Source organism: Aotus nancymaae, unplaced genomic scaffold (genome assembly GCF_030222135.1).
Source record: "Aotus nancymaae isolate 86718 unplaced genomic scaffold, 86718_ANA_hifiasm-v0.15.2.pri h1tg000014l, whole genome shotgun sequence".
In the NCBI taxonomy this organism is placed as follows: domain Eukaryota; kingdom Metazoa; phylum Chordata; class Mammalia; order Primates; family Aotidae; genus Aotus; species Aotus nancymaae.
Window position 1 is genome coordinate 104,515,406 of NW_026988425.1, and position 24,851 is coordinate 104,540,256.

General features: G+C 39.5%; 1 protein-coding gene, 1 long non-coding RNA gene and 1 pseudogene across 3 annotated transcripts in view; 2 read left to right on the plus strand and 1 right to left on the minus strand.

Annotated features, from left to right (window-relative positions):
* Positions 1 to 24,851, minus strand: part of EPB41L4A (erythrocyte membrane protein band 4.1 like 4A) — a 253,363-nt gene that overhangs the window by 46,892 nt on the left and 181,620 nt on the right. For both annotated transcript variants that reach the window (XM_012470114.3, XM_064376209.1), the window contains exon 13: positions 2,718 to 2,808. In XM_012470114.3, the coding sequence (XP_012325537.1) occupies positions 2,718 to 2,808 (91 nt within the window). The remainder of the gene's footprint in view (positions 1 to 2,717; positions 2,809 to 24,851) is intronic.
* On the plus strand, positions 13,219 to 14,830 carry LOC105729400 (eukaryotic initiation factor 4A-II-like; annotated as a pseudogene).
* LOC135274896 (uncharacterized) overlaps positions 22,453 to 24,851 on the plus strand; it is a 32,014-nt gene continuing 29,615 nt past the window's right edge. The window contains exon 1 of the long non-coding RNA XR_010342627.1: positions 22,453 to 22,522. This is a non-coding gene — a long non-coding RNA (uncharacterized LOC135274896). The remainder of the gene's footprint in view (positions 22,523 to 24,851) is intronic.

Here is a 24,851-nt window from a genome sequence, read left to right on the forward strand (position 1 = left end):
TCTCACTCTGTCACCAGGCTGGAGTGCAGTGGTATGATCTCAGCTCACTGCAACCTCTGCCTCCTGGGTTCAAGCAATTCTCCTGCCTCAGTCTCCCCAGTAGCTGGGACTACAGGTGTACACCACCACACCCAGCTAATTTTTGTATTTTTAGTGGAGACAGAGTTTCACCATATTGACCAGGATGGTCTTGATCTCTTGACCTTGCGATCCGCCTGCCTCAGCCTCCCAAAGTGCTGGGATTACAGGTGCAAGCCACCACACCTGGCCTCAAAATAGCTATTATTAAAAAGACAAAAAATAATAGATGTTGGCAAGACTGTGGAGAAAAAGAGAATACTTTTTTTTTTTCCTTTGAGACGGAGTTTTGCTCTTGTTGCCCAGGCTGCAGTGCAATGGCATGATCTCAGCTCCCTGCAACCTCCACCTCCCAGATTCAAGTGATTCTCCTGACTCAGCCTCCCAAGTAGCTGGGATAATAGGCATGCACCACCACACCTGGCTAATTTTTAATAGAGATGGCGTTTCTCCATGTTGATCAGGCTGGTCTCAAACTCCCGACCTCAAGTGATTCGCCCACCTTGGCCTCCCAAAGTGCTGGGATTACAGGCGTGAGCCAGGGCACCCGGCCAAAAAACACTTATACACTGTTGGTGAAAATGTAAATTAGCTCAGCCACTGTGGAAAGCAGTTTGAAGATTTCTCAAATAACTTAGAACCACCATTTGATCCAATAATCCCACTACTGAATATATACTCAAAGGGAAACAAACAATTCTACAAAAAACGACACATGGCCTGGCGTGGTGGCTCAAACCTGTAATCCCAGCACTTCTGGAGGCAAAGGTGGGCAGATGACGAGGTCAAGAGATTGAGACCATTATGACCAACATGGTGAAACCCCGTCTCTACTAAAAATACAAAAATTCGCTAAGTGTGGTGGTGCGTGCCTGTATTCTCAGCAACTCAAGAGGCTGAGGCAGGAGAATCACTTGAACCCAGGAGGCAGAGGTTACAGTGAGCCAAGATTGCACCACTGCACTCCAGCTGGGGCAACAAAATGAGACTCCATCTCAAAAAAAAAAAAAAAGGCACATACACTCACATGCTCATTGCAGCACTATTCACAATAGTAAAGACGGAATCAGCCTAGTTGACCATGAACAGTGGACTGGATAAAGCAAATGTGGTACATACACACCATGGAATATTACACAGCCATAAAAACAATGAAACCATGTCCTTTGCAGCAACATGGATGCAGGTGGAGGTTATTATCCTAAGTGAATTAACACAGAAACAGAAACCAGATACCGCATGTTATCACTTATAAGTGGGAATTAAACATTCAGTACACATGGACATAAAGATGGGAACAACAGACACTGGAGACCACCAGAGGAGGAGAGGGGGCAAGGGTTGAAGACCACCTATCAGGTACTGTGCTTACTACCTGAGTGATGGGACCATGCAAATACCAAACCTCAGTGATACACAAATTACCCACGTAACAAACCTACCAAAACATGGACCCCCAGACCTAAAATAAAGTTGAAAAAATAAATTTTTAAAAGGAGGATTGTACTCCTTCTTCACATGCTAAAAAAGTTTGGGATCTGAATCTCATGGAAGATTCCTGTTCTTATGCTGAACATACCACAAGCATACCCGGTACATACAGATGAAGCTGATGCTATTTATCCACAGCTGTGAGGCTAAGGAAAGATGGTAAACTGAAGATATGCAATGATAAGAACCTGTCATTCTAAAAAAAGAACTGGTATATGTCTTAGAACTAAATAAAAGAAAACATAGGCAAATCCTTGGGTAAAATATTACAACTCTGAGAATCTTCAGATCTTAAAGTTATCTTGCTGAGAAATTATGAAGTACATTCCTCAAAGTAGCCACAATCCCACTGAATGAAGACATGATTATTTACTAAAAAAATATCAAGTAGATGATCTAAGAAGTATTTGCAGGTCACATATCTCTGACTGCTGGGACTTCCCCATGATGCATGTAGGGCAACCCCATAGAGCAAGCGAGCTTATGAAAGCTGCTCATTGTCATCTATAATGCTGTTCCATGAACATAATTGGAGATAAGAAAAAATGACTCTGCAACAGTGTCTTAACAGAAAACAAGGCTGAGCTCTCGGGGAAACAATCCATGTAATATATTAAGAAAAGGCTTTTCCACTGGGAATGCCCCTGGGAAAACAGATGCAGAGGACCATGACAAGTCTTCATACATATGCAATCACTGACTTCTGAGGCTCTGATGCCTCTAAATACCATAAACCCTCTTTTCAGGGAACAGTTCAGTGCACCACTGTAATGAACACAGTACATTAAACTTGAATATTATCTACTTTATTTTACAAGTCCCTCTGAGTTAGTTCATTATATCATGGCATTTTAAAAATCACAAGGAATTTTCACTTTGCTGTGGAGAATGCAGATCACAGACTATCTGCGAGTTCACCTTGCTGTGATAAAAAGAGCATTTTCTTCAAATGAGAGAGGCAGGTCCTGATGTTTTATATTTCACTGGTGTTTCAATGTATACTTTGGCCCAGAGATTATTTATTGGAACCCATGGATCAAAAGTATTCATTAATTATCAAAGTTAAAAGATTTTTAACCTTGTCTACAGAAAAAAATCATTTTTATCATAGCATATGACTGCACGTTTCTTCAGTTAACTTCACTGACCTTTTTACTGGTGAAGGTGCAATAATTTTAGTTGTTCCTTCATTTTCTCCATTTTCCATGTTTGCAGTTACCCTATTGATGCTGTTTGATCCTAGCAGAAAGGAAGAGAAGATGGAAGGGAGAAAGGAAACAGTGATAAGGAAATGCAAAGAAGCAGAAGACTTATTTTAAAATACAATTTTAGGGACACTGTGGCACATTTTATTGATAAAGTATAACCCCAACTAAATAATGAATCACCCAATAAATTTGAGGTACTATTTTCTAAGGTGTATTAAACCCTCAACATAACAATGTCCTAGGGGTCTAGGCTATGACTTTTTCAGACTTCAAAACTAAGTCTCCACATATTTAGATGTTAAAATAACATTCCCTTTAGACTGTTAAAATGATATTGAGATATTTAGTACCATATATTAGAATATAAAACATAATGATCAGCTTTTGATGACTACGTTGTGAAGAAGTTTCTCAGCATATTACGGCAGTCCCCACTTGAAATCAAACCAAACAAAAAATTTCAAACCTGAAAATATTCCAACTCATAGTGCAGGTGCCAAAATAAGAGTAATATACATGTGATCTGTATCACTCACACACACAAAAAAAGATGTTTTCAAATGTGTTCTTCATGCAAACATTCCTAAAAATCTGAAACTGAATTTTTAAAAGTTGTTATTCCACAGATTTGCATACATGCTAGAGGAACCAGCAGAGGGAGCCACAGCAGACACAATGCTGGAAGTCATGATTGAAATAAAGATAATTGAAGGGTCTGGGCCCATCCAGGAAGTCAGGCTCCCACTCTCAGGGCAGAGGCTGATAAGCCTGCAGGAGTGAGGTGTGTGGGTTCTGGGAACAACTCTTCCCCAGTGGGCATGCACCTTACTCAAGGTGCATTTTAGAGGCGGCAGTTTAGATGAGCAGGGGAAATCGGCATGCACAGATGCCCACAGGCCCTGCTCAGCTATGTCTATGTGCCATGCAGGTATGTCTTCCTCGGATCTACTCCTGCAGGGGTATGTGCACAGTCAGAGTTCTTCGATCCAGTGCATAACGGTCACTAACCACTGAGAGTACGTGTCATGAAGATGAGTTTGTAATATTAATAAGCACTAATATTTATTGAGTACTTACTCTATGTTAGGTGCTGTTACAAGCACCTCACATCTATTTACTCATGTAATCCTCAAAATAATCCCATGAAGTAGATACCAATGTTATCTCATTTTAAAATATAACAAAAATGGGCCTTTCCCAAGGTCCCACAGCTCCTGAGTGGTGGGGCAAGCTTTGAAACCCTGCAGACTGGTTCCAGAGACTTAGCTTAAACCACACAGTACTTCTACCTGTGGCCCACCCACAAATGGCTCAAGAGTCAGTCTAGATTAAGAGTCAACTGGAAGAGATGAACTCTTTAACGGGCAAGTGGGCTGGGCATGGTGGCTCACGCCTGTAATCCCAGAACTCTGGGAAGCCGAGGCGGGCGGATCATGAGGACAGGAGTTCAAGACTGGCCTGGCCAACATGGTGAAACCTCATACTAAAAATACAAAAATTAGCATGGTAAAGCATGCCTCCCAGCTACTCGGGAAGCTGAGGCAGGAGAATTGCTTGAACTGGGACATGGTAGACGGAGGTTGCAGTGAGTCAAGATCATGCCACTATATTCCAGCCTGGGCTACAGAGCAAGACTCCATCTCCAAAAAAAAAAAGGGGAGGGGGGGCAAGTGAAAGAGATGTCCAATGAGAAGAACACCTGAGAGTGAGGCAAGAGAACGAGACAGGAGGAACACCTGAGCATCCCCGAGGTTGGTGAGTTTGCTCCAGAGCAATTGGGAGGTATGTCTAGCTACCCATCAGGAAAGATAAACATAAGTACTCTGAACAGAGAAAACAAAGGGTGGTTTCAGATAAGAGTTCCAAAAACTGTAACTCTAAGGCATTTGACATGGATTCCATATCTGAATTGTGTTCCTATTTTGGAATCTTGAAATGAAAAGGTGAGCCTGAAGACATATGTGGCATAAAAGGTAAGATCATGCTGGAGCCACCGCCAATAAATGAGCAACATCCAGAAGCCAGGCATAAGAAAATAATAATGTTAGGGTAAATTTCAACTGGTGTGATAAACAGAACACAACTAATTAATTCCCTTGAACTACTCCATGTTCCATAAAACGTCGGCAGTGGCCAGCCACCATCTTAGTCACTTTTGCCTTAACCACATGACCATTAACAAACTCACAAGGGCAGATTCTCAAAACTGCCAAAACAGATTAGGGATGAAGCGGCTTCTCCCAAGTAGAACTCCATGTGGTACACGTCTGGGGCAGTGGCAGAAGGAATTAATTCATTTATGTCCTAGACAGTAGGCATGCCCTAACATGAGTTTTTTGTGTGTGATTTGTTTTTTCTTCTTTGGTTTTTTCCTGAGATGGCGTCTTGCTTTGTCACCTAGGCTGGAGTGCAGTGGCACAATCTCAGCTCACTGCAACCTCCACCTCCTGGGTTCAAGCAATTCTCCTGCCTCAGCCTGCCAAGTAGCTGGGATTACAGGTGCACACCACTGAGCCCAGCTAATTTTTTTGTATTTTTAGTAGAGATGGGGTTTCATCATGTTGGCCAGGCTGGTCTTGAACTCCTGGTTTCAAGTGATCCACCGCCTTGGCCTCTCAAAGTGCTGGGATTACAGATGTGAGCCACCATGCCCAGCCCCTAACATTAGTATTTTTAATAGTTTTTAATAAGCTATATTTAAATGTGGTATTCTTAGCAGATATTATTAATATTTCATATAAATGAAAAGGACCTTCATGTACTAGGGCTATTTTTCCAGGCTGGAGGAGGCAGCCACAGCAGAGAGACCAATACCCAGTATCAACAACACCAACTGAAAAAAGTCGAGTAAAGGTGAACATCCTGTTAACCAAGACCCTGAGTAACTAGCTTAATAGACCTGGGTTTGTGCCAACTCTCATTCTCTTTAGACTGACGACTTTTTATTAGTCCAACAACCAATCACCTTAGGAGAAGTGTGGTTGCTTGCTTAAGCACTTTCACTTGTTTTCCTGCCATCTGAAAATTAATAAACACACAGAAAAACAGAATATTTTAAAATAGAAAAAATGCAAACTATGTTTAGATATCTGCTTAAAGAAAGCAATATTTGTTTTTCACAGTATCCAAATCATAATTTTTCAGATGAAGTATTATCCAGATGGTTTTCCAAAAGAATTTCAGGGGAAAAAAAAAAAAATCATGTGAGTGCTCTCTGTCACAAACACTCGCAATCAGCACAGCCAGACTTTTTCAACATAAATTGTTCTACTGTCAGGACTAGTTTACTAATATAACAGTGCCTTAACTCTCACATACCCACTATAGATGAGATAAGGTATGCAGTAATACGACTTAATTCATGGTTCCTTTACATTCAAAATGGTAAACTGTTCACTGCTAACATGTACAGTATTTTTTATTTTTTTTAAGATAGAGTCTTGCTCTGCCACCCAGGCTGGAGTGCAGTGGCATGATCTAAGCTCACTGCAACCTCTGCCTCCTGGGTTCAAGCAATTCTTGTGCCTCAGCCTCTTGAGTAGCTGGGATTACAGGAATGCGCCACCATGCCTGGCTAAATTTTATATTTTTAGTAGAGATGGGGTTTCACCATGTTGGCCACGCTGGTCTTGAACTCCCAACCTTAGGTGATCTGCCCGCATCACCTCAGGCTCCCAAAATGCTGGGATTACAAGCGTGATCCACCACGCCCCACCAACACATACAGTCTTTTTATTTTTATTTTTTTGCTTTTGAGACAGAGTCTAGCTCTGTTGCCCAGGCTGGAGTGCAGTGGCACAATCTCGACTCACTGCAACCTCTGCCTCCCAGGTTCAAGAGATTCTCCTGCCTCAGCCTCTCGAGTAGCTGCAATTACAGGTACCCGTCAACACATCCAGCTAATTCTTTTTTTGTATTTTCAGTAGAGATGGGGTTTTGCTGTGTTAGCCAGGCTGGTCTCAAACTCTTAACCTCATGACCACCAGCCTCGGCCTCCCAAAGTGCTGGGATTACAAGCGTGAACCACCACGCCCAGCCTATTCTTTTTATATGGACTAAATATCTCTTCATCTGTACTCCCCTACTCTATAACAAATGTGAACTAGACAAGCACGGGTTTTAAGAGCCTTATTAGGAAGACTACATGGGGGAAAACCACCTAAACGCATTAACTTACTGGGAGCGCTTCTGAAGTATCCATTCATATAATAGTCACACATCTTCATTAGCCAATATGTTTGAGTTTTATGTCACTAAATATGTAACTTAAAAGTAGTAACTATACATTCAGAATAATGTATTTTAACCACTGTCCAAATTAGTAAGATTTTACCATACCACCATCTGAGACAACTAATCAATTCAGTAAAGATAGGTTATATGTTGGTGATTGAAATCTGCAAAGGTGAGAAATTTAGGTTATGTATTATTTAGGTTTACTGACTTTCCATTTTGTTAACATCCAATACTAAATTTTCCTTTTCCTCCCCTCATCATACCATCTTCCAGAATCCCTCCTACATTGGCTCAGACTCAGGCTACAGAGAAGAGTGACCTGACAAACCCATCCTACTAAATAATGGGCTTATGCCTTCATGTATTACCTGCTAAGAGGAGTAAAAAGAAAGGCCAAATATTAACTAAAATAATTACACAATAACAAGGGAATTTTAGGCACTGTTCCAGAAAATATTTTGAGGTTAGATAAACCTTTCCCCCACCCATTTAAATATTGGACATAAGAAAAGGATATACATACAGAAACAGCTTGACAAATAATTATAAAGTAAACCACCACCCACTTCAAGAATTAGAACACAGAAGGCAATTTTGCTACACTTCACAAATCAACCCATTTGGGGCAATTCTTTATTTTTTAGATAAAGTTAAATAGTTGCTTTCTGCCTAAAATATCTGGAAACACAAATTATTACATATATATTTCATAAAATATTTATAATCTGCACAATAAAATTATTTAAATAAAAAACTTAAGACCTCAAAATCTTAATAAAATGAAGGCCACATCACTGTGCCCACACATGGCTGCCATAACAGTGCACTGCCCATGGTAGGTACTCAATGAATGCCTATTATTAGAAAGGATGTATTTCTGTTTCTACCATTTTTGCCACTAGAGAGGAAAATTCAGGATAATGATCTTATGTTTAATAAGTGTCCAAAGTAAAACAAAACTATTAATAGATAAGGTGGTGCCTGAGATGCATGTCAAAAGGACATGCGGCAATATACCCTGCAGGACTGGGCTATTTCCTACAATTTTAAAAGGCAGTTTTCTGCAATAGCACACTGCTGTTTTAATTCATAGCCACAGGTGATCTGTAATCAACATCAGTTACTGGCATATAGCTATTAAGGCTTCGAAGTAAATCTGTATTTTACTTCAAGTAAAAATAATATTAACTCTAGTGAGGCTACTGAGAATTAATTGAGAGTGTCCAATTCATTTTACATATTGTTCACATTAAAAAGACAAAGAGTTTAATTTCAAAAGGCTGCTCATATTTTGAAGGGCACGTCAATCAGGGAACTGCATCATTTATTAATGAGCCAAATCTAGTTCACAGCCTGTGATATTTGTTTCTGGGCTGTTAGACACTACAGCTTAATATGTGCACACACAACTCCCTGTAGTTTATACAATACTTAAATGCCAGTATGCAAAGCTGCAGGGTTTCAATTGTTCATTTTTAATACACTACATCCAAATACTTCCATCCTGTGTGCATCCGACCACTACCAGTCCTTTGAGTGGTTACATTCTGTTCACACTTGAGTGCCTGCATCTTAAGTGATCCTTGCCATTAGTTCAGGAAGAGTGACTGTCAGAAACAGAATGAACTTTCCCAGGATCTATTTAGCTACTGATTTGGGGGCAGTTCTTAAAAGTCATCCCCATGATGTTAAGATTTGGTGATGAATATATATATATTTGCAATTATAAAAATATTTTGCATTTAAATAGGATTGACTCTCACAAAATTCATAATTCAATTTGACACCTGTCAACATAAATCAGATCTTTGATGTTACTTAAATGTTGCCATTCCTTTTAATTTTTAGAGTGGGGGTGAAGGCTGAATGTGTGAAATTAAAATGAAAAAAAGTTTATTTGTCAAGTGAGAATACCTTATTCTAATATATGAGAAAAAGAACACACAGCTAACAAATAAAACAAGGCTGTGATATATCATTTCTTTTAAACATTCTCAAATATAAATTTGTAAACTTTTAGGTTAATTTTTTCCCACTTAATCACATTTTATGTTTTCCCTAAACATAAAAAAAAAATTATATAAGATGCTTAAGACACATAATCAAGTAAGATTATAGCTATTCTCAACACAGTAAGTTATTAGGTTTCAGTTAAGAATCTGATTTATAATACCTAACTCAGTACAACTTACCAGAATATACATTTATGAATTAAGAATTAGCCAATAAATGAAAATATTTTTTAGTTCTATTTCTCACACTGACAGCTCAAAGTCACTTTGCCTTAATTTCACCAACTTTAGACTGGGTACTATGGAAAAAATGGTAGTATAGCAAATTAGCAAAATAAAACATTCTTTTTTTATGCCACAGATTATGGTCAAACAGCTAACTATTTAAGAAAACCTTATATATTTTTTCCTATCATCATGGAAACTTTTATATTTGGCAAAACAGATGCTCATTAAATTCTACAAAGCAAAACTAAATATTAAAACACATAATTTGGAAAATAAAGATGTTTCTGGATCCAATGGCTAATTGTTTAAAGTTCAAACACCTGACATGAGCTAGTTCCTCCCCAAAAGGCAGCCAGATTCCTCCTTAAGAATTCCTAGGCTGAATACAGTGGCTCACTCCTGTAATCCCAGCACTTTGGGAAGACAAAGCAGAAGGATCACTTGAGGCCAGGAGTTTGAGATCACCCTGGGCAACACAGCGAGACCTATCTCTACAAAAAAATTGTTTTTAATTAGCCAGGCATGGTGTCCCCTTCCCTGTAGTCCCAGCTATTCAGGAGACTGAAGCAGGAGGATTGCTTGAACTCAAGAGTTTGAGTCTACAATAAGCCACAATCACACCACTGCTCTCCAGCCTAGTGACAGAGTGAGACTCTATCTCTTAAAACACACAAAAAAAGTTTCTGCCTTCAAAAGTTCCAAGAGTGATATTTAAGCAGTTGCCTCTTTCCTAGAAATACATAGACTTTTAAGACACTAATTTTGCTACTCCAAGATCAAATAAGGCATTCTACTAAAAACCTAGAGAGTAGATTATAAAGAATGGGTGTGGAGGAGAACGATGCTAGGAAAACATGTCTATGCATGAAAGATCCCCTCCTGAGTTGTTCTGCTTCCAATTCCCTCTTCCCTGACCCAGTACTCTCCTGGATCCCTCTGCTTTTGTCATTACCAAAATGATAATTTGGGGCTGTGAGTACACATAAAAGCACTTCTTCCTCTGCCCCTCCCCCAGAGTTACACAGGCACACACACAGTGTAGTGTGGAGGCAGTCATAGACAGCCTTCCTTGTGGGTCAGAATGCCAGGTTCAAAAACAAGAAAGGCATCTGTGAGGCTAGAAAGGCATCTGCTCATTCCCTTGGACCCTCAGAGGAACAGGATGAAAGCATTCTATCTGAAGACTTGTCATCTATACCAGTGTGGAAAGACTGCCAGATGTGGTAACAGCAGAGGGTACACATTGTTCCTTCAAGCCTTCCTGGTCCCAAAGACACCACCTATCTATGAATGGTCAGCTGGAATCAAGAGGTGTCACGAGTCACTTGGATATCAAGTTTTTCTTCCTGTGATAGGAGTGTTGAGGCAAGAGAGTTGAGTAATCACTTACATCCTTCCTAGTGATACTTCTGGTACCCACTCCTCCAACTCCCTATCAGGGCTACACAGCAGACTGACACACACCAAACCTTCTCCAGTCATCTCTTAAGCCCCACAATTGATGCTTGCTTGGTCTAGGGCAGGTGGAGAGTTGCATAGCTAACCTAAAGCTGGTTCTGTTTCAGAGGACAGTGCTAGAACACTACTTTAGAGGCTTTTATTTGATGCAATTTTAATAGTATATACAGTAAATGCAAATATAAAATATGTATACTTGTTTATCAAGATTATTCTAAAAATGGTTATTTAGCTAAGGTAAGATTGGGAGGTTTTTGTCTGCTTCCATATTTGAGCTCTTATCTCAAGGACCTTAATTAGGTGGTCTTTTAACTTTTTTTTATGCAAGCACTCACTAAAAGAATTTTGAAAAACAATGTACCTTTGCGCTTGTTTCAAAATGATATCTATAATTTTTCATCAGAAGTTTAAATAGTACCAAAGAATATAATTTGAAGTATAAATATTGACATTAAAAAAAGAACCATTTCATGACTCCCTTAAATGTATCCAATGTAATAAAATGCCATATCAATTTGTTGTGTCATCCACTTTAAAAATATATGAAATGAGTTGTTTAGCAGTTAATAAATTTCATCACATTCTTTCTTTTTTTTTGTATTTGCATTTCAATTCTACTTCACCTACAAAATTTATCTCTAGTATGCTTTGTGTTTGAAAGTTGATATGGTTTGACTGTGTCCTCACTCAAACCTCATCTTGATTTGTAATCCCCACATCGTCGTGGGAAGGAGCCAATGAGAGGTAACTGAATCATGAGGGTGGTTCCCCCATGCTGTTCACGTGATAGTGAGTTCTCACGAGATCTGATGGCTTTGTAAGCATCTGCCACTTCCCCTGTTGGCACTCGTTCTCTCTCCTGCGCCCTGTGAAGAGGTGCCTCTGCCATAATTCTAAGTTTCCTGAAGCCACCTCAGCCAAGTGGAACTGTGAGTCTTTTAAATGTCTTTTCTTTATAAATTTCCGTGTCTCAGGTATTTCTTCATAGCAGTGTGAGAGTGGACTAATACAAAAGTTTTTATTATCACTTTATCATACTTCTCTATGACAAAATATGGAAATAAAATGTTTACTTCCCATGACCATACATAAAGCTCTAAGTGTTAAAATTTTCTTCTGAACTGTTACTAAAATTAATAGCAGTATATTATTAGTTTACCATGCTAATGTTGATAAAGTAATTATTAAATATAAAAAAGTAAATTTGTATTGGAAAGCAATTTTTTTTTTTGAGACAGAGTCTCACTCTGCTGCCGAGGCTGGAGTGCAATGGTATGATCTCAGGTCACTGCAACCTCTGCCTTCTGGGTTCAAGTGATTTCTCCTGCCTCAGCGTCCTGAGTAGCTGGGACTACAGATACCCACTACCACACTCAGCTAATTTTTTGTATTTTTAGTAGAGATGGGGTTTCACCATGCTGGCCAGGCTGGTCTTGAACTCCTGACCTCAAGTGATCCACCCGCCTTGGCCTCCCAAAGTGCTCAAATTACAGGCATGAGCCACTACGCCCTGCCAGAAAGCAGTTTTTAATGAGGTAAACAGGGGTGGTTTTATTTCCCTAATGATTACATGTATCAAATCCATTTAGGAATATTATTTTTTGCTAGAATGAAACAGTTTAGCAACAAGCCTATTCCTATTTTTATTTTGATTTTCAATGCTGTGAAACCATGTTCACAAAAATAAATGGAGGTATATGTAATGTATTCTGTCATAAAGACATCACTGTATCTCGAAGAACTTCTAAGCAGTTAAATATCTAACAGTAATATATTATCCAAAATTATTCTGAATGTTCTATCAAGTGACAAATCCACTGGGTCCTCCTTCAATTTTGTTGTAAGTCAAAATGAGAACATGACTTGAAAAGGATATGTCACTTGATAATTAGAGTCATTTACCCTTCCAACCAACCCAGGAGGTTTAATGTTTAAGGACGAAGCAGTCTAATAGATTCCAGATGGAGGAAAGGGCTCTTTTCTTCTGAAAAATGGGAGAAGGTCCATTGCAAAAGGGCAGGCTGGAGAGAAGAACCAGTACTATACTACCACAGGAAAATGCCTTTTAGAAAAGAGAAGCCAGAAATTGATTCAATGAAAACTATTTGTGCCCACGTACACTTTAGAAAGCCTCTATGTGTTGCCCTCCCCACCTGACTCAGTTCAGGAAATGTTACCCCAAACTGTAACACCTTGGCATTTGAGAAAACAGCAGAAGCAAGAAATTCCCTCTCATCTCCCAACCCTCTGCCATTTTTTCCTGGAACAGTCTAAAACCTAGAAGGTCACTCTCTGACCTCCCTCCTTTCTCCCCTGAAATCCCTCATGTGATAGATGTCCTGCTTTATCCAGAGGAAGAGGATATCATACAGGTAAACCAAGAATCCAAACTAACAACCCTTGCTAAGTCCCGCTCCAGATTATTGCCATTAGAATATACTCTTATGTCCTCTAGTCATACTTCTTCATGACTGTCCATAAAAATACACAGATCGCTTTGTAGTCGGGCGCTGAGTGGGTTTATCGGATCATGTCTGGTGGCTCCGCGGATTGTAACAGCAGAGAACATGGCGGCCCAGAGGGAATGGACCCCAATGGTGTCATCGAGAGCAACTGGAATGAGATTGTTGATAACTTTGATGATATGAATTTAAAGGAGTCTCTTCTTCAGGGCATCTATGCTCACGGTTTTGAGAAGCCTTCCGCTATTCAGCAGAGAGCTATTATTCCTTGTATTAAAGATCCAAAAGGTAATTCTGGCACTTGGAGACTATATGGGAGCAACTTGCCATGCCTGCATTGGTGGAACAAATGTTCGAAATGAAATGCAGAAGCTGCAGGCTGAAGCACCACATATTGTTGTTGGTACACCTGGGAGAGTGTTCGATATGTTAAACAGAAGATATCTTTCTCCAAAATGGATCAAAATGTTTGTTTTGGATGAAGCAGATGAAATGTTGAGTCGTGGGTTTAAGGATCAAATCTATGAGATTTTCCAAAAACTAAATACAAGTATTCAGGTTGTGTTGCTTTCTGCCACAATGCCAACTGATGTGTTGGAAGTGACCAAAAAATTCATGAGAGATCCAATTCAAATTCTGGTGAAAAAGGAAGAATTGACCCTTGAAGGAATCAAACAGTTTTATACTAATGTTGAGAGAGAGGAATGGAAGTTGGATACACTTTGTGACTTGTATGAGACACTGACCATTACGCAGGCTGTTATTTTTCTCAATACAAGGCGCAAGGTGGACTGGCTGACTGAGAAAACGCATGCTAGAGACTTCACAGTTTCTGCTCTGCATGGTGACATGGACCAGAAGGAGAGAGATGTTATCATGAGGGAATTCCGATCAGGGTCAAGCCGTGTTCTGATAACTACTGACTTGTTGGCTCGTGGGATTGATGTGCAACAAGTGTCTTTGATTATAAATTATGATCTACCTACCAATCGTGAAAACTATATTCACAGAATTGGCAGAGGGGGTCGACTTGGGAGGAAAGGTGTGGCTATAAACTTTGTTACAGAAGAAGACAAGAGGATTCTTCGTGACATTGAGACTTTCTACAATACTACAGTGGAGGAGATGCCCATGAATGTGGCTGATCTTATTTAATTCCTGGGATGAGAGTTTTGGATGCAGCGCTCACTGTTGCTGAATAGGCGATCACAATGTGCACTGTGCTTCTTTCTTTGGGATATCTGAATCTTGTCTCAATGCTCATAACGGATCAGAAATACAGATTTTGATAGCAAAGTGACATTAGTCGTGAGCTCTTGTGAGGAAAGTCATTGGCTTTATCCTCTTTAGAGTTAGACTGTTGGGGTGGGTATAAAAGATGGGGTCTGTAAAATCTTTCTTTCTTAGAAATTTATTTCCTAGTTCTGTAGAAATGGTTGTATTAGACGTTCTCTATCATTTAATAATATACTTGTGGACTAAAAGATATAAGTGCTGTATAAAATCAGCCAACTATGTTAAACTAGCATATCTGCCTTTATTGTGTTTGTCATTAGCCTGAGTAGAAAGGCCTTTAACATTTTTTTAGAAAGCATTTGACTGCATTTTGTTTGGTATTGTATTTATTCAATAAAGTATTTAATTAGTGCTAAAAAAATACACAGATCTCATTTCTTTGGGTCTTCATTTCTAAAGGCTCTCATGTATATAAAACTTATATTAAAGTTGTATACTTTTCTCTTGTTAATCTTTTGTTATAGGTACCTCAGCCATGAACCTAGTGATAGTGAGGAAAAGTTATTACTTTTTCTCCTCTACACAATCCACCCTAGGAGTTGCATATGGCAGCCTGACACCTATTGCCTTAATTCACCTGCCTTTTAAAATCCTCTTTCACAATAGCATCATGGACTGTCTCTAGACATAAGCAAATTATCCTTCTGAACACTTGTAACTCTTTCAGTGCTCCAGGCAGGACATACCTATGCCACTTGGTATGTCCTGCCTGCACTCCAGCACATCTTTTGCTTCTCTAGTCTTGCAAAGCACTTGGTTAAGTATACAAGGTTGAAAGTCATACAAACCTAGATTTCTCTCCTTTTTCTGTGTGTTCTTTTTTTTGAGTCAGAGTCTTGCACTGTCACCCAAGCTGGAGTGCAATGGCACGATCTCGGCTCACTGCAACCTCCACCTCCCGGGTTCATGCGATTCTCCTGCCTCAGCATCCTGAGAAGCTGGAATTATAGGCGCACACTACCACAACTTGTTAATTTTTTTTGTATTTTTAGTAGAGACAGGGTTTCACTATGTTGGCCAGACTGGCCTTGAACTCCTGACCTTGTGATCCGCCCGCCTCAGCCTCCCAAAGTGCTGGGATTACAGGTGTGAGCCACCGTGCCCGGCCGTCAAACCTAGACTCATTTCTCTGTCAGTTTGCCCACTGTAAATCCTGTGATTTTGGACAAGTTATTAAACTACTTTGGGCCACAGTTTTCTCACGTATAAAATGGGAACACCACCAACTACTTATGTAGTCCACAGCTGAATTAAATTAGACAATTTATACAAAGCCTTTAGCACTGTGCTTGGGAAGTGCTAAATAACTGACTGCTGTGTTACTTGTATATGACTTAGTTCCTATAGATTTGGGGTCAAGCTTTATTCCGTTTTCTGTGCTCTATAAAATAGGGTCTTATGCCAAAGAGGTGCCCAGTAAATTCTTGTTGAATAAGAAGGAAAGGAAAAAAGGTGTCATTTATGGTAACTCACTAAAGCTGTGATTTTAACTTGAATATATAATAGGCCTTTAGTTTTGCTTGTTTTTCCAATTTTCATGGCTATGTTTGGAATATTAAATACTCCCAAAAAGACTAAAAACATTAGCTTTTTAGAGAAAATCTAACCAGACTTGCTATATATTAACAAATCTTTTACAGAGGGAAAATAAGCCTAAGTTTCAAGGCAGAATAGAAAAGGATGTCAACAAAGGCTAACAGCCTTGAACAAACATACACCTTACCATATGATTTACCTAATGCTTCTTGCAATGAACAGTTACTGCCTTTCCCCTTCTCTCTTGGCTAGGTAAGATGCCCAAAATAACTGAAACATTTTCTTTTAAAAATGGCTTAAAGTAAAAGCAGGCTGACTCTGACTCTATAAATGAGCAGAATGTGTGGTCCTTTCAAGAATATCTGCTGAAAATAAGTTAGACTTACTGAAAAAATCACACATGGGGAAAAAACAGAGAATGTGTTTTTTCAAATCATTCTAGATCTTTCACCTTTTTTATTTTCCATTTACTTTCCAAGCATGTACCGTATTATCACAAAGACCTGGGTTAGGATACTGGCTCTGCACTTACTATCTGTGTAACCTCAAACAAGTACTTAATGTTTCCTAGCCTTAGTTTCCTCACCAGTAAGATGAGACTACCACCCATCTTCCTCATGGGGATACTGAAAGGGTTATACCCAGTAATGTTATCCACTGTTTTTATGCAAGGAAATCAGCTCAAATTAGAAAGGAATTTATGGGAAATCCACAATAGGATCTCACAGATTTGAATGCACAGCTGCTAAGCCTGCCTTCCCCTCTCTTCTCAAAGCTGTGTGATTCTCACAGTGAGTCAACTCCATTCTTCTTTCTCTGCAAACTAGCTTCTCTGTTCAATCTCTGCAAGCTAGCTTCTCTGTTCAAAGCTGTACCCGGTACCTGGACAGTAATGCAGCCCTAAAAGCTTGGCTGTCCCCAGCTAAGTGACTCATCTTCTGGACTCCAAGTCATCTTCTTTGGAGAAGGAATCTGGGCAGTTTCCTCAGAGGCCCTGTTCTTACCCCAGGAAAGAAGGGAGGAGAAAGGTCATTGTTACAGAGGGCTAGTCCTCCACCCCTTTTAAACTCCTGCTCCAGAGACCAGTACAGTGCAGTGTTCCAACGGCCAAGCAGGGCACCTGCTCCTCAAGTGGAAGCAGTTTTTCTTTGTTTTTGTTTTTGAGATGGAGTCTCACTCAGTTGTTTCAGCTGGAGTGCAGTGGCATGATCTTGCCTTGCAACCTTTGCCTCCTGGGTTCAAGCCATTCTTGAGGCTCAGTCTCCCGAGTAGCTGGGACTACAACAGGTATACACCAATCCCGCCCAGCTAATTTTTGTATTTTTAGTAGAGACAGGGTTTCGACATGTTCGCCAGGCTGGTCTTAAACTCCTGACCTCAGGTGATTGCCCACCTTGGCCTCCCAAAGTGCTGGATTGCAGGCATGAGTTTCTTTCTTCTTTACCTCACCTATCTCACCCTATGCTTACCAAAATAACCTTGAACTCTCAGATCCCCAATATCTTTAATATTGATATCAATAAGTAAGCCAAACAGAGCCATAAAAAAATGAATCCCGGAGTTCTCAAAGTCTGAAGAAAATACTGGCATAGAAACCACCACCTCAGAACCATGAATTCCAACAGTAAAGCAAAGGTGTGAAATCCTCAGACCCCATCTACTCAGGATATCTATCCGCAAAACAGAACCCCAAACCACTGACAGACACATCCTCCTGCCCCCACCTGTGAAGAAGAGGAGAGGTAAGATAACAGAAATTTGCCTAACCAGTTAGTAAAATCAAGAACTGCAACGACAAACAACTGCCAAGGTAGAGCCAGTTCCACTGCTGACTTCCAAAAGTACAAGCAGGTTCAAGAAAGGATTAGTCTAAGATTGTGTTCACATACAATTCAAAAGCAGAGACAAAGCTATGCAAAACCTTTCTAAAAAGGAATGTCTCCTTTTTATTTTTACTCAGAAAGATATCACTTTTTAACTAAGAGTTAACCAAAGAGGCAAAGTCTCATATTCATCTGGTCAATTTGGACTAAAAGAATAATTTTTAAACTGTATTAGAGCCAAGGTTGTTAAAATTAATTTTATTCAATTTGTCAATAAGAGTTTCATTTGAACTTTAAGATGTTTTAAGGAATTGGCTAGAGGGTTTTCCAAACACAAAACATACTATGTATTTCCAATGACAAAACTACATCTTATAATCTGGGAAGATCTTTTTCACAACTTTGTAAGACTTCTGAAGTGCTAAAAAATCATACACTTTGAAAAAAAAAACTTTCTAGAATTCCATTGTATCTATTTTTCATATTTCCAACTCTGTGGCAGGTAAGTCAGAGAGAATAAAAGAATTTTAGAAAGAAGAGAAACATTTAAAGCTTAAATACCTATTTTATAGATGAAGGGATAAAAACTCAGAATGATGAATGACAAGTGACAGATCACAGCCAAGGCAAACCAGGAATTCAGGGCTATTCAAATTAGGTACAAATTTTACACTCTTTTTTGTTTAAACTCCCCTACTCCGCTTCTCAATGCAACGGCTTAAATAGTCAAGAGGCAATTTAAGTATCCCTCAGAGCAGAGGTTCTTTTTTTTTATTGCATTTTAGGTTTTAGGGTACATGTGAAAAACATGTAGGTGCATACGTGGCAGTGTGATTTGCTGCCTTCCTCCCTTTCACCTATATGTGGCATTTCTCCCCATGCTATCTCTCCCCAACTCCCCACCCCCCACTGTTCACCCCCACTCCCCCGCAACAGACCCCAGTGTATAGTGCTCCCCTCCCTGTGTCCATGTGTTCCCACTGTTCAACAACCGTCTATGAGTGAGAACATGCGATGTTTGATTTTGTGTTCTTGTGTCAGTTTGCTGAGAATGATGGTTTCCAGGTTCATCCATGTCCCTACAAAGGATGCGAACTCATCGTTTTTGATAGCTGCATAATATTCCATGGTGTATATGTGCCACATTTTTCCTGTCCGGTCTATCTCTTACAGTGAAGAGAGAGAGGGAACAGAGACTTGGACCATAACTCAGTCAGTGGTCTAATTCTGATCTTTCACCTTGGAAAAGGAGAGCCACAATCACACTTGCCAAAACAAAGTTAACTCCACTATATTTTCAGAAATCATTTCCATAATCACCCATATAACACTATGGGTCAGAATGTCTTGTTTTAACCCCTTTATATGAAAATTTATACTAATTTCTTCCTTTTTCTGACCCAGAAGGTATAAACAAAAACTTTCATAATACCCGTCAAACGTGGGATAGATGTGAGAGCTCTTTTCCCAGTTTCTACCCTCTCTTTTCCCAAACATTCCTCCATGCTGAGTGACTCTCATCCAGACATCCTCCATGTCCTAGAACTTGCTACACTTGCAAATCACTTCAATTCTTTGGGCAAAAAACACAAACTGTCCCTACTTCATTTAATCCAAAGACTACATAATGAGCTTTCTCACAAAATGGAGCACCCTCTGGTTTGATAACCTATATGCAATCGTCTGTACTTTAATCCTGGACTTATGCCCCTCTCCTTGAAGACTCTGGTTGTTTCTGTTAGACGCAGGAGAAATTTCTAACATTTGAGTTTTGTACTATTGATCTTATATTGTTCTGTTACTTTCTCTGTAAATCACAATGATCTAGGATAAGATCAGTATCGAATCTCTGAGCTTATTGAGAATGTCTCTGTTGGAAACGTGAATGAGCATTTGTAAACTTCATGCATTCATGACAGTTATCTGTAGGGCTTTTGAAAAGAACACAGTAAAAAATCAAATGAAAATAAATCTGTCTCCTACTGCCAATCCCCATTCTCTCAGAAACCCTTCCCAAAGGTCACCACTGTTACTAGTTTCTAATATATCCTGCTTGCAAATATATCCGTGTGCATACTTTCCCACCTAATTTGTCTCTGTATATAATGGTAACATATTAAATACTACCAGGCCCCTCTGCGTCTCTGCCCCCATCATTTATATACTAATACTGGAGATCATTCCATATTAACACATACAAATGTATCACATTTTTAGTCTTCCCTCTCTATATTGTCGACTGTAACTGCTGTGTTCCTATCTCAGCTTTCTAACTCTGTACAAGTCTCAGCCTCTGCTTTCTCACCTGAACAGTGAGAATTACAGCATCTTTTAAAAGAGTAAAATACTATCTGCAGAGCACATGGTGATGCTCAATGATTATTCCTCCTCATTTTCCTCTCCTTTGGTGGGTTCCTCATGGAGCCTGGCCTTTCTGTGGGACCGTGGAATCAGATCAATGTAAGTTCCAATCCTGCTCGCAGATTTCTTTTAACAGAGACATGGCATTTCATGTGGGGCAGAGGCCGGGCAACACACATTACTTTATTAGGCCAGTTTCCTTCTAATGAATATTATTTAGGTATTTTCCAGTCTCTGTAATGACAACAACACAGGAGTAGTTCCACTGATATTACAGAAGTGATATATTTCATCTTCCTGGACCAACTCAGAGACTGAGGAATTACTTTTGAAATCCCTGATCCAGAGCCACAGCTTCTGTGTGCTCCTCATTCAACAACTTTGCTTCCTCTCTGGGGGCCCTTTCAGCTTTGCCTTCTCTGTTCCTATTGTCTGTTTAACATGAAAAATGCACTCAGGTAGACCTGGCAGTTAATTACTTCAAATAGGAGAAACCACCTTACATAGAAGACGGAATGATTAACCACATCAACTTTAAAATACCGCACAATGTCATCACTGTTAATGAACACACTGCAAGAAGTTTGTTCTTTCCAATTCATAGTCATATAAAATCCCAAGAGGGCTGGAGAGCAGTAAATATCTGGGAGGGGAGGAGAGAAGGGTAGAGATGTTGGTGTAAAAAAATCAGAGAAGAAAAACAGCTTAAACAAATATTAGATTATTTCATTCATAAAACGTACCTAAAGTAGTGAAAATTACAGAAACAAAGTAGAAAGACAATTAACAAGGGCTGAGAGGAGCAGGAAGAGGGAATCAGTGTTTAGGAGGTATAGTTTGAGTTATGAGATGAAAACACTCTAGAGATTGCTTGTACAACGATGTGAATATATTTAATACTACTGAACTTATTCGTAGAATGCTTATGACGGTAAATTTAATGTTATGGTTTTTATCACAATGGAAAAAAAAGGCTTGGACTAAATGCCAAAAGGAACACAGTAAGAAAGACACCTCCTAACTCTGTGCTCCTGATACTGCTCCTAATAGCTGCCCTGGGGTGCTAAGATCTGTGGGCAGGCAGGACAGAAGCAATCTTCACATTGTGTGCTCAGACTGGTCCAGTTCTTCACACGTGATTTACACTGAATCTTCTAAATTTAATTGAGAGAGTCCAATTTCCTTCTCAAGTCCCCTCACTGTACTTGAATGGCCTCTCCTTACCCCTCACTCTCAAAAGGCCACAGTACCTCAATGTAATCACATCATATTTTGTATATGAAGTTGATGTTATTACAGCAAATGCACCTCAAACATTGACAGATGGATTTACAGTGGTCCACACTGTGAATAGAAAGACATCCTCTTGGTTTAGGAGAAGGAAAATAAAGCATACCAAGCCCCTACAAGCTCTGACAAGACACTCAGCTCATTTCAGACACATCCCCATGACAGCAACCCATCTGACAGATGAAGAAATCAAGGCGAAGGCTGCCTAAGTGATTTTATAATATTACATGTCTAGTACATGGATTACTGAAGCTGAGCCGGCATGTACCAGGATCCAGCTTACCAGATCACACTGACACACCCATCTCTATTCAGATAACTTGTCTTTCCTCTGACTTCAAAAACATAGATTTGACTGCCACAAGCCACAATGAGGTTCTGCTGACTTGCATCTGACACAGTGTGCCAGTCAGAAGAAGTGTTCAATAAATAATTATTGCTTTTTTGACATTGCTATTTCTCAGCAGCCCAGAGCTATACTTCATCAAATATAGTGAAGTACAGCTCTGGGCTGTACTTCACTATATCAAAGCATTTCTCTGTCTGTTCTGCTTTGACTGCACCCACCTCAGGTCACAACAGATACTGGTCAGCTACCCTCAGGCAAATCATTCACTATGGGGGATCAAGAGCTGTGTGGCACTATCATGCCCTGGAGTTGGCCTACTGACCTACTAACTACAAAGTGCTCATGTCTGGAGTGATGGAGTGTTTGAATCAAACATAGTGGTGATCACTTGAGGATGCTACAGAAACACAGTGTGAGCCTCAGGGCAGATGGAGTCAACTGTCAAATGGTCAATCAGCCACTCACACCAGCTCTGTCAAGGAGAGGTTCCAGGAAGCAGCTCTCAAGCCAAATCTGTCCATCAGAAATGTTTAATTTAGCACACAGAGACTTTTTCATGAAATTAATTGCCAATACTTCAAATTCTAGGAAGTTCACATAAACATCCAGATTTTGTACTTCTCTTGAAACACTGGAAGATTTGTCAACATGAGGTCCCCTCTGCTGCACATAAACAGCTGGCTTGGTCCAAGCAGTAAGTAGCTGTCCTCTTGCACACTGTGCACAAATCCATCCTCTCAGAAATCATTTTCACAACCCTTTACATACTCTGTTTGCAACCCCTTCCACAGAACCAGAATAGGAATGCTGAAAACGTCATCTTATCTTGCTTTCCAAAAGTTCAAAGATTATGCTGCAAGTATTTGTGTGTTCAGTGGGATATTTTTAAGAACTTAAAATGCTGCATCAGATAGTCACAGCCTTGTGTAACCACCGCAAATGGCTTCACCCATTACTTTTCTTATAGCTAATTAAGAATTATATCCAAATATTCTGTCTTTACTACCTACTGACAGCAGAGACTCCCTCCTTTGACAGGAATCCAACTGTGTGAGTTGCCAAGACCTTGTCAGAGAGAGGGCTGTACCAGGAGGGTACTTTTTCCTCCTGCTGTCTCTTTTCTGGCTTTACTCAAGCTCCTCTGAGGCAGTTTAGACTTGCAGGAATGCCCTGGCTGCCTGCCCTGGTGCTGACCTCCTCTGGGTGGGGAAGCAGGCTGCTGGGTGCAGGGCACTTGACTCTGGAATGTACTTCCTCATAAAGGTGCCAGGGCCTGCACTTGGCGAACTAAACACAATGGCTTTTTAGCCACCAGGGCATTTATTACTCCTGATTGAGAGGTGAATAAACATGCTTTTAAACTTACGGAGAACTGGGATGCAAGATAAGGGGACCAGTCATCTAGTTTGACTGAATTACTTTAACCTCAGAATTTAAAAAAAAAGTCTTCTAAAGTAAAGTCTCATTTAGTATAAATTAATGATACAACCTAACAAAAAGTAATAACCCCCATCACAACTTAAAAAAATTATATATAAATGTTGTAGTTTTTCTGGAACATACCACATTTATTCATTTTGGTATTTTCTGTGATTGCTATTGTACTACAAATGGCAGAGGTGAATAGTTACTTCACTATACCCAATAGTGGAATTGCTGGATCAAATGGTAATGCTACTTTTAGATCTTTAAGGAATCTCCATACTATTTTCCATAGCGGTTGTTCTAGTTTACATTCCAACCAGCAGTGTAAAAGTGTGCCCTTTTCACCACATCAGAAACTATATGGCCTGCAAAGCCTAAAATATTCATTATTATCTGGCATTTTGTGAAAAAAGTTTGCCTAGTCCCACACCACTAAATAACTCTTGTGGGGGGGTTGTTTATTTATTTTTATTTCAATAGTTTTAGGGGAACAGGTACTTTTTGGTTACATGGATAAGTTTAGTGGTGATTTCTGAGATTTTGGTGCACCCATCAACCGAGCAGTGCACATTGTGCTCAGTGCATAGTCTTTTATCCCTCATCCCTCTCCTACCCTTCCCTCCAAATCCCCAAAGTCCATTTTATCATTCTTATGCATTTGTATCCTCACAGCTTAGCTCCCACTTAAAAGTGAGAACATATAATATTTGATTTTCCATTCCTGAGTTACTTCACTTAGAATAATGGTCTCCAACCTGACTTAGGTTGCTGCAAATACCATTATTTTGTTCCTTTTTACAGTGGAGTATTTTCTCTTGTGTACATATTAATATATACACCACATTTTCTTTATCCAATTGTTGGTCGATGGGCATTTAGGCTGGTTCCATATTTTTGCAAATGTGAATTGTGCTGATATAAACATCATGTGCAAGTGTCTTTCTTATATAATGACTTCTTTTCCTCTGGACAGACACCCAATAGTGGGACTGCTGGATCAAATGGTAGGTCTACTTTTAGTTCTTTAAGGAATCTCCATACTATTTTCCATAGTGGCTGTTCTAGTTTACATTCCAACCAGCAGTGTAAAACTCTTCCCTTTTCACCACATCCACATCAACATCTATTATTTTTTTCACTTTTTAATTATGGCCATTCATGCAGGAGTAAAATGAGAGCTCACTGCAGTTTTGATTTGCATTTTCCTGATAATTAGTGATGCTGAGCATGTTTTCATATGTTTGTTGGCCATTTGTGTATTTTCTTTTAAGAATTGTCTATTCATGTACTTTGCTCACTTTTTGATGAGATTATTCATTTTTTTCTTGCTGATTTCAGTTCCTCGTAAATTCTGGATATTAGTCCTTTGTCAGATGCATAGTTTGCAAGTATTTTCTCCCTGTTTGTGGGTTGACTATTTACTCTGATCATTTCCTTTGCTGTGCAGAAGTTTTTTAGTTTAATTAGGTCTCATCTATTTATTTTTGTTTTTATTGCATTTGTTTTTGGGTTCTTACCTATGAACATCTTTGCCAAAGCCAACGTCTAGAAGAGTTTTACCAGCGTTATCTTCTAGAATTGTTATGGTTTCAGGTCTT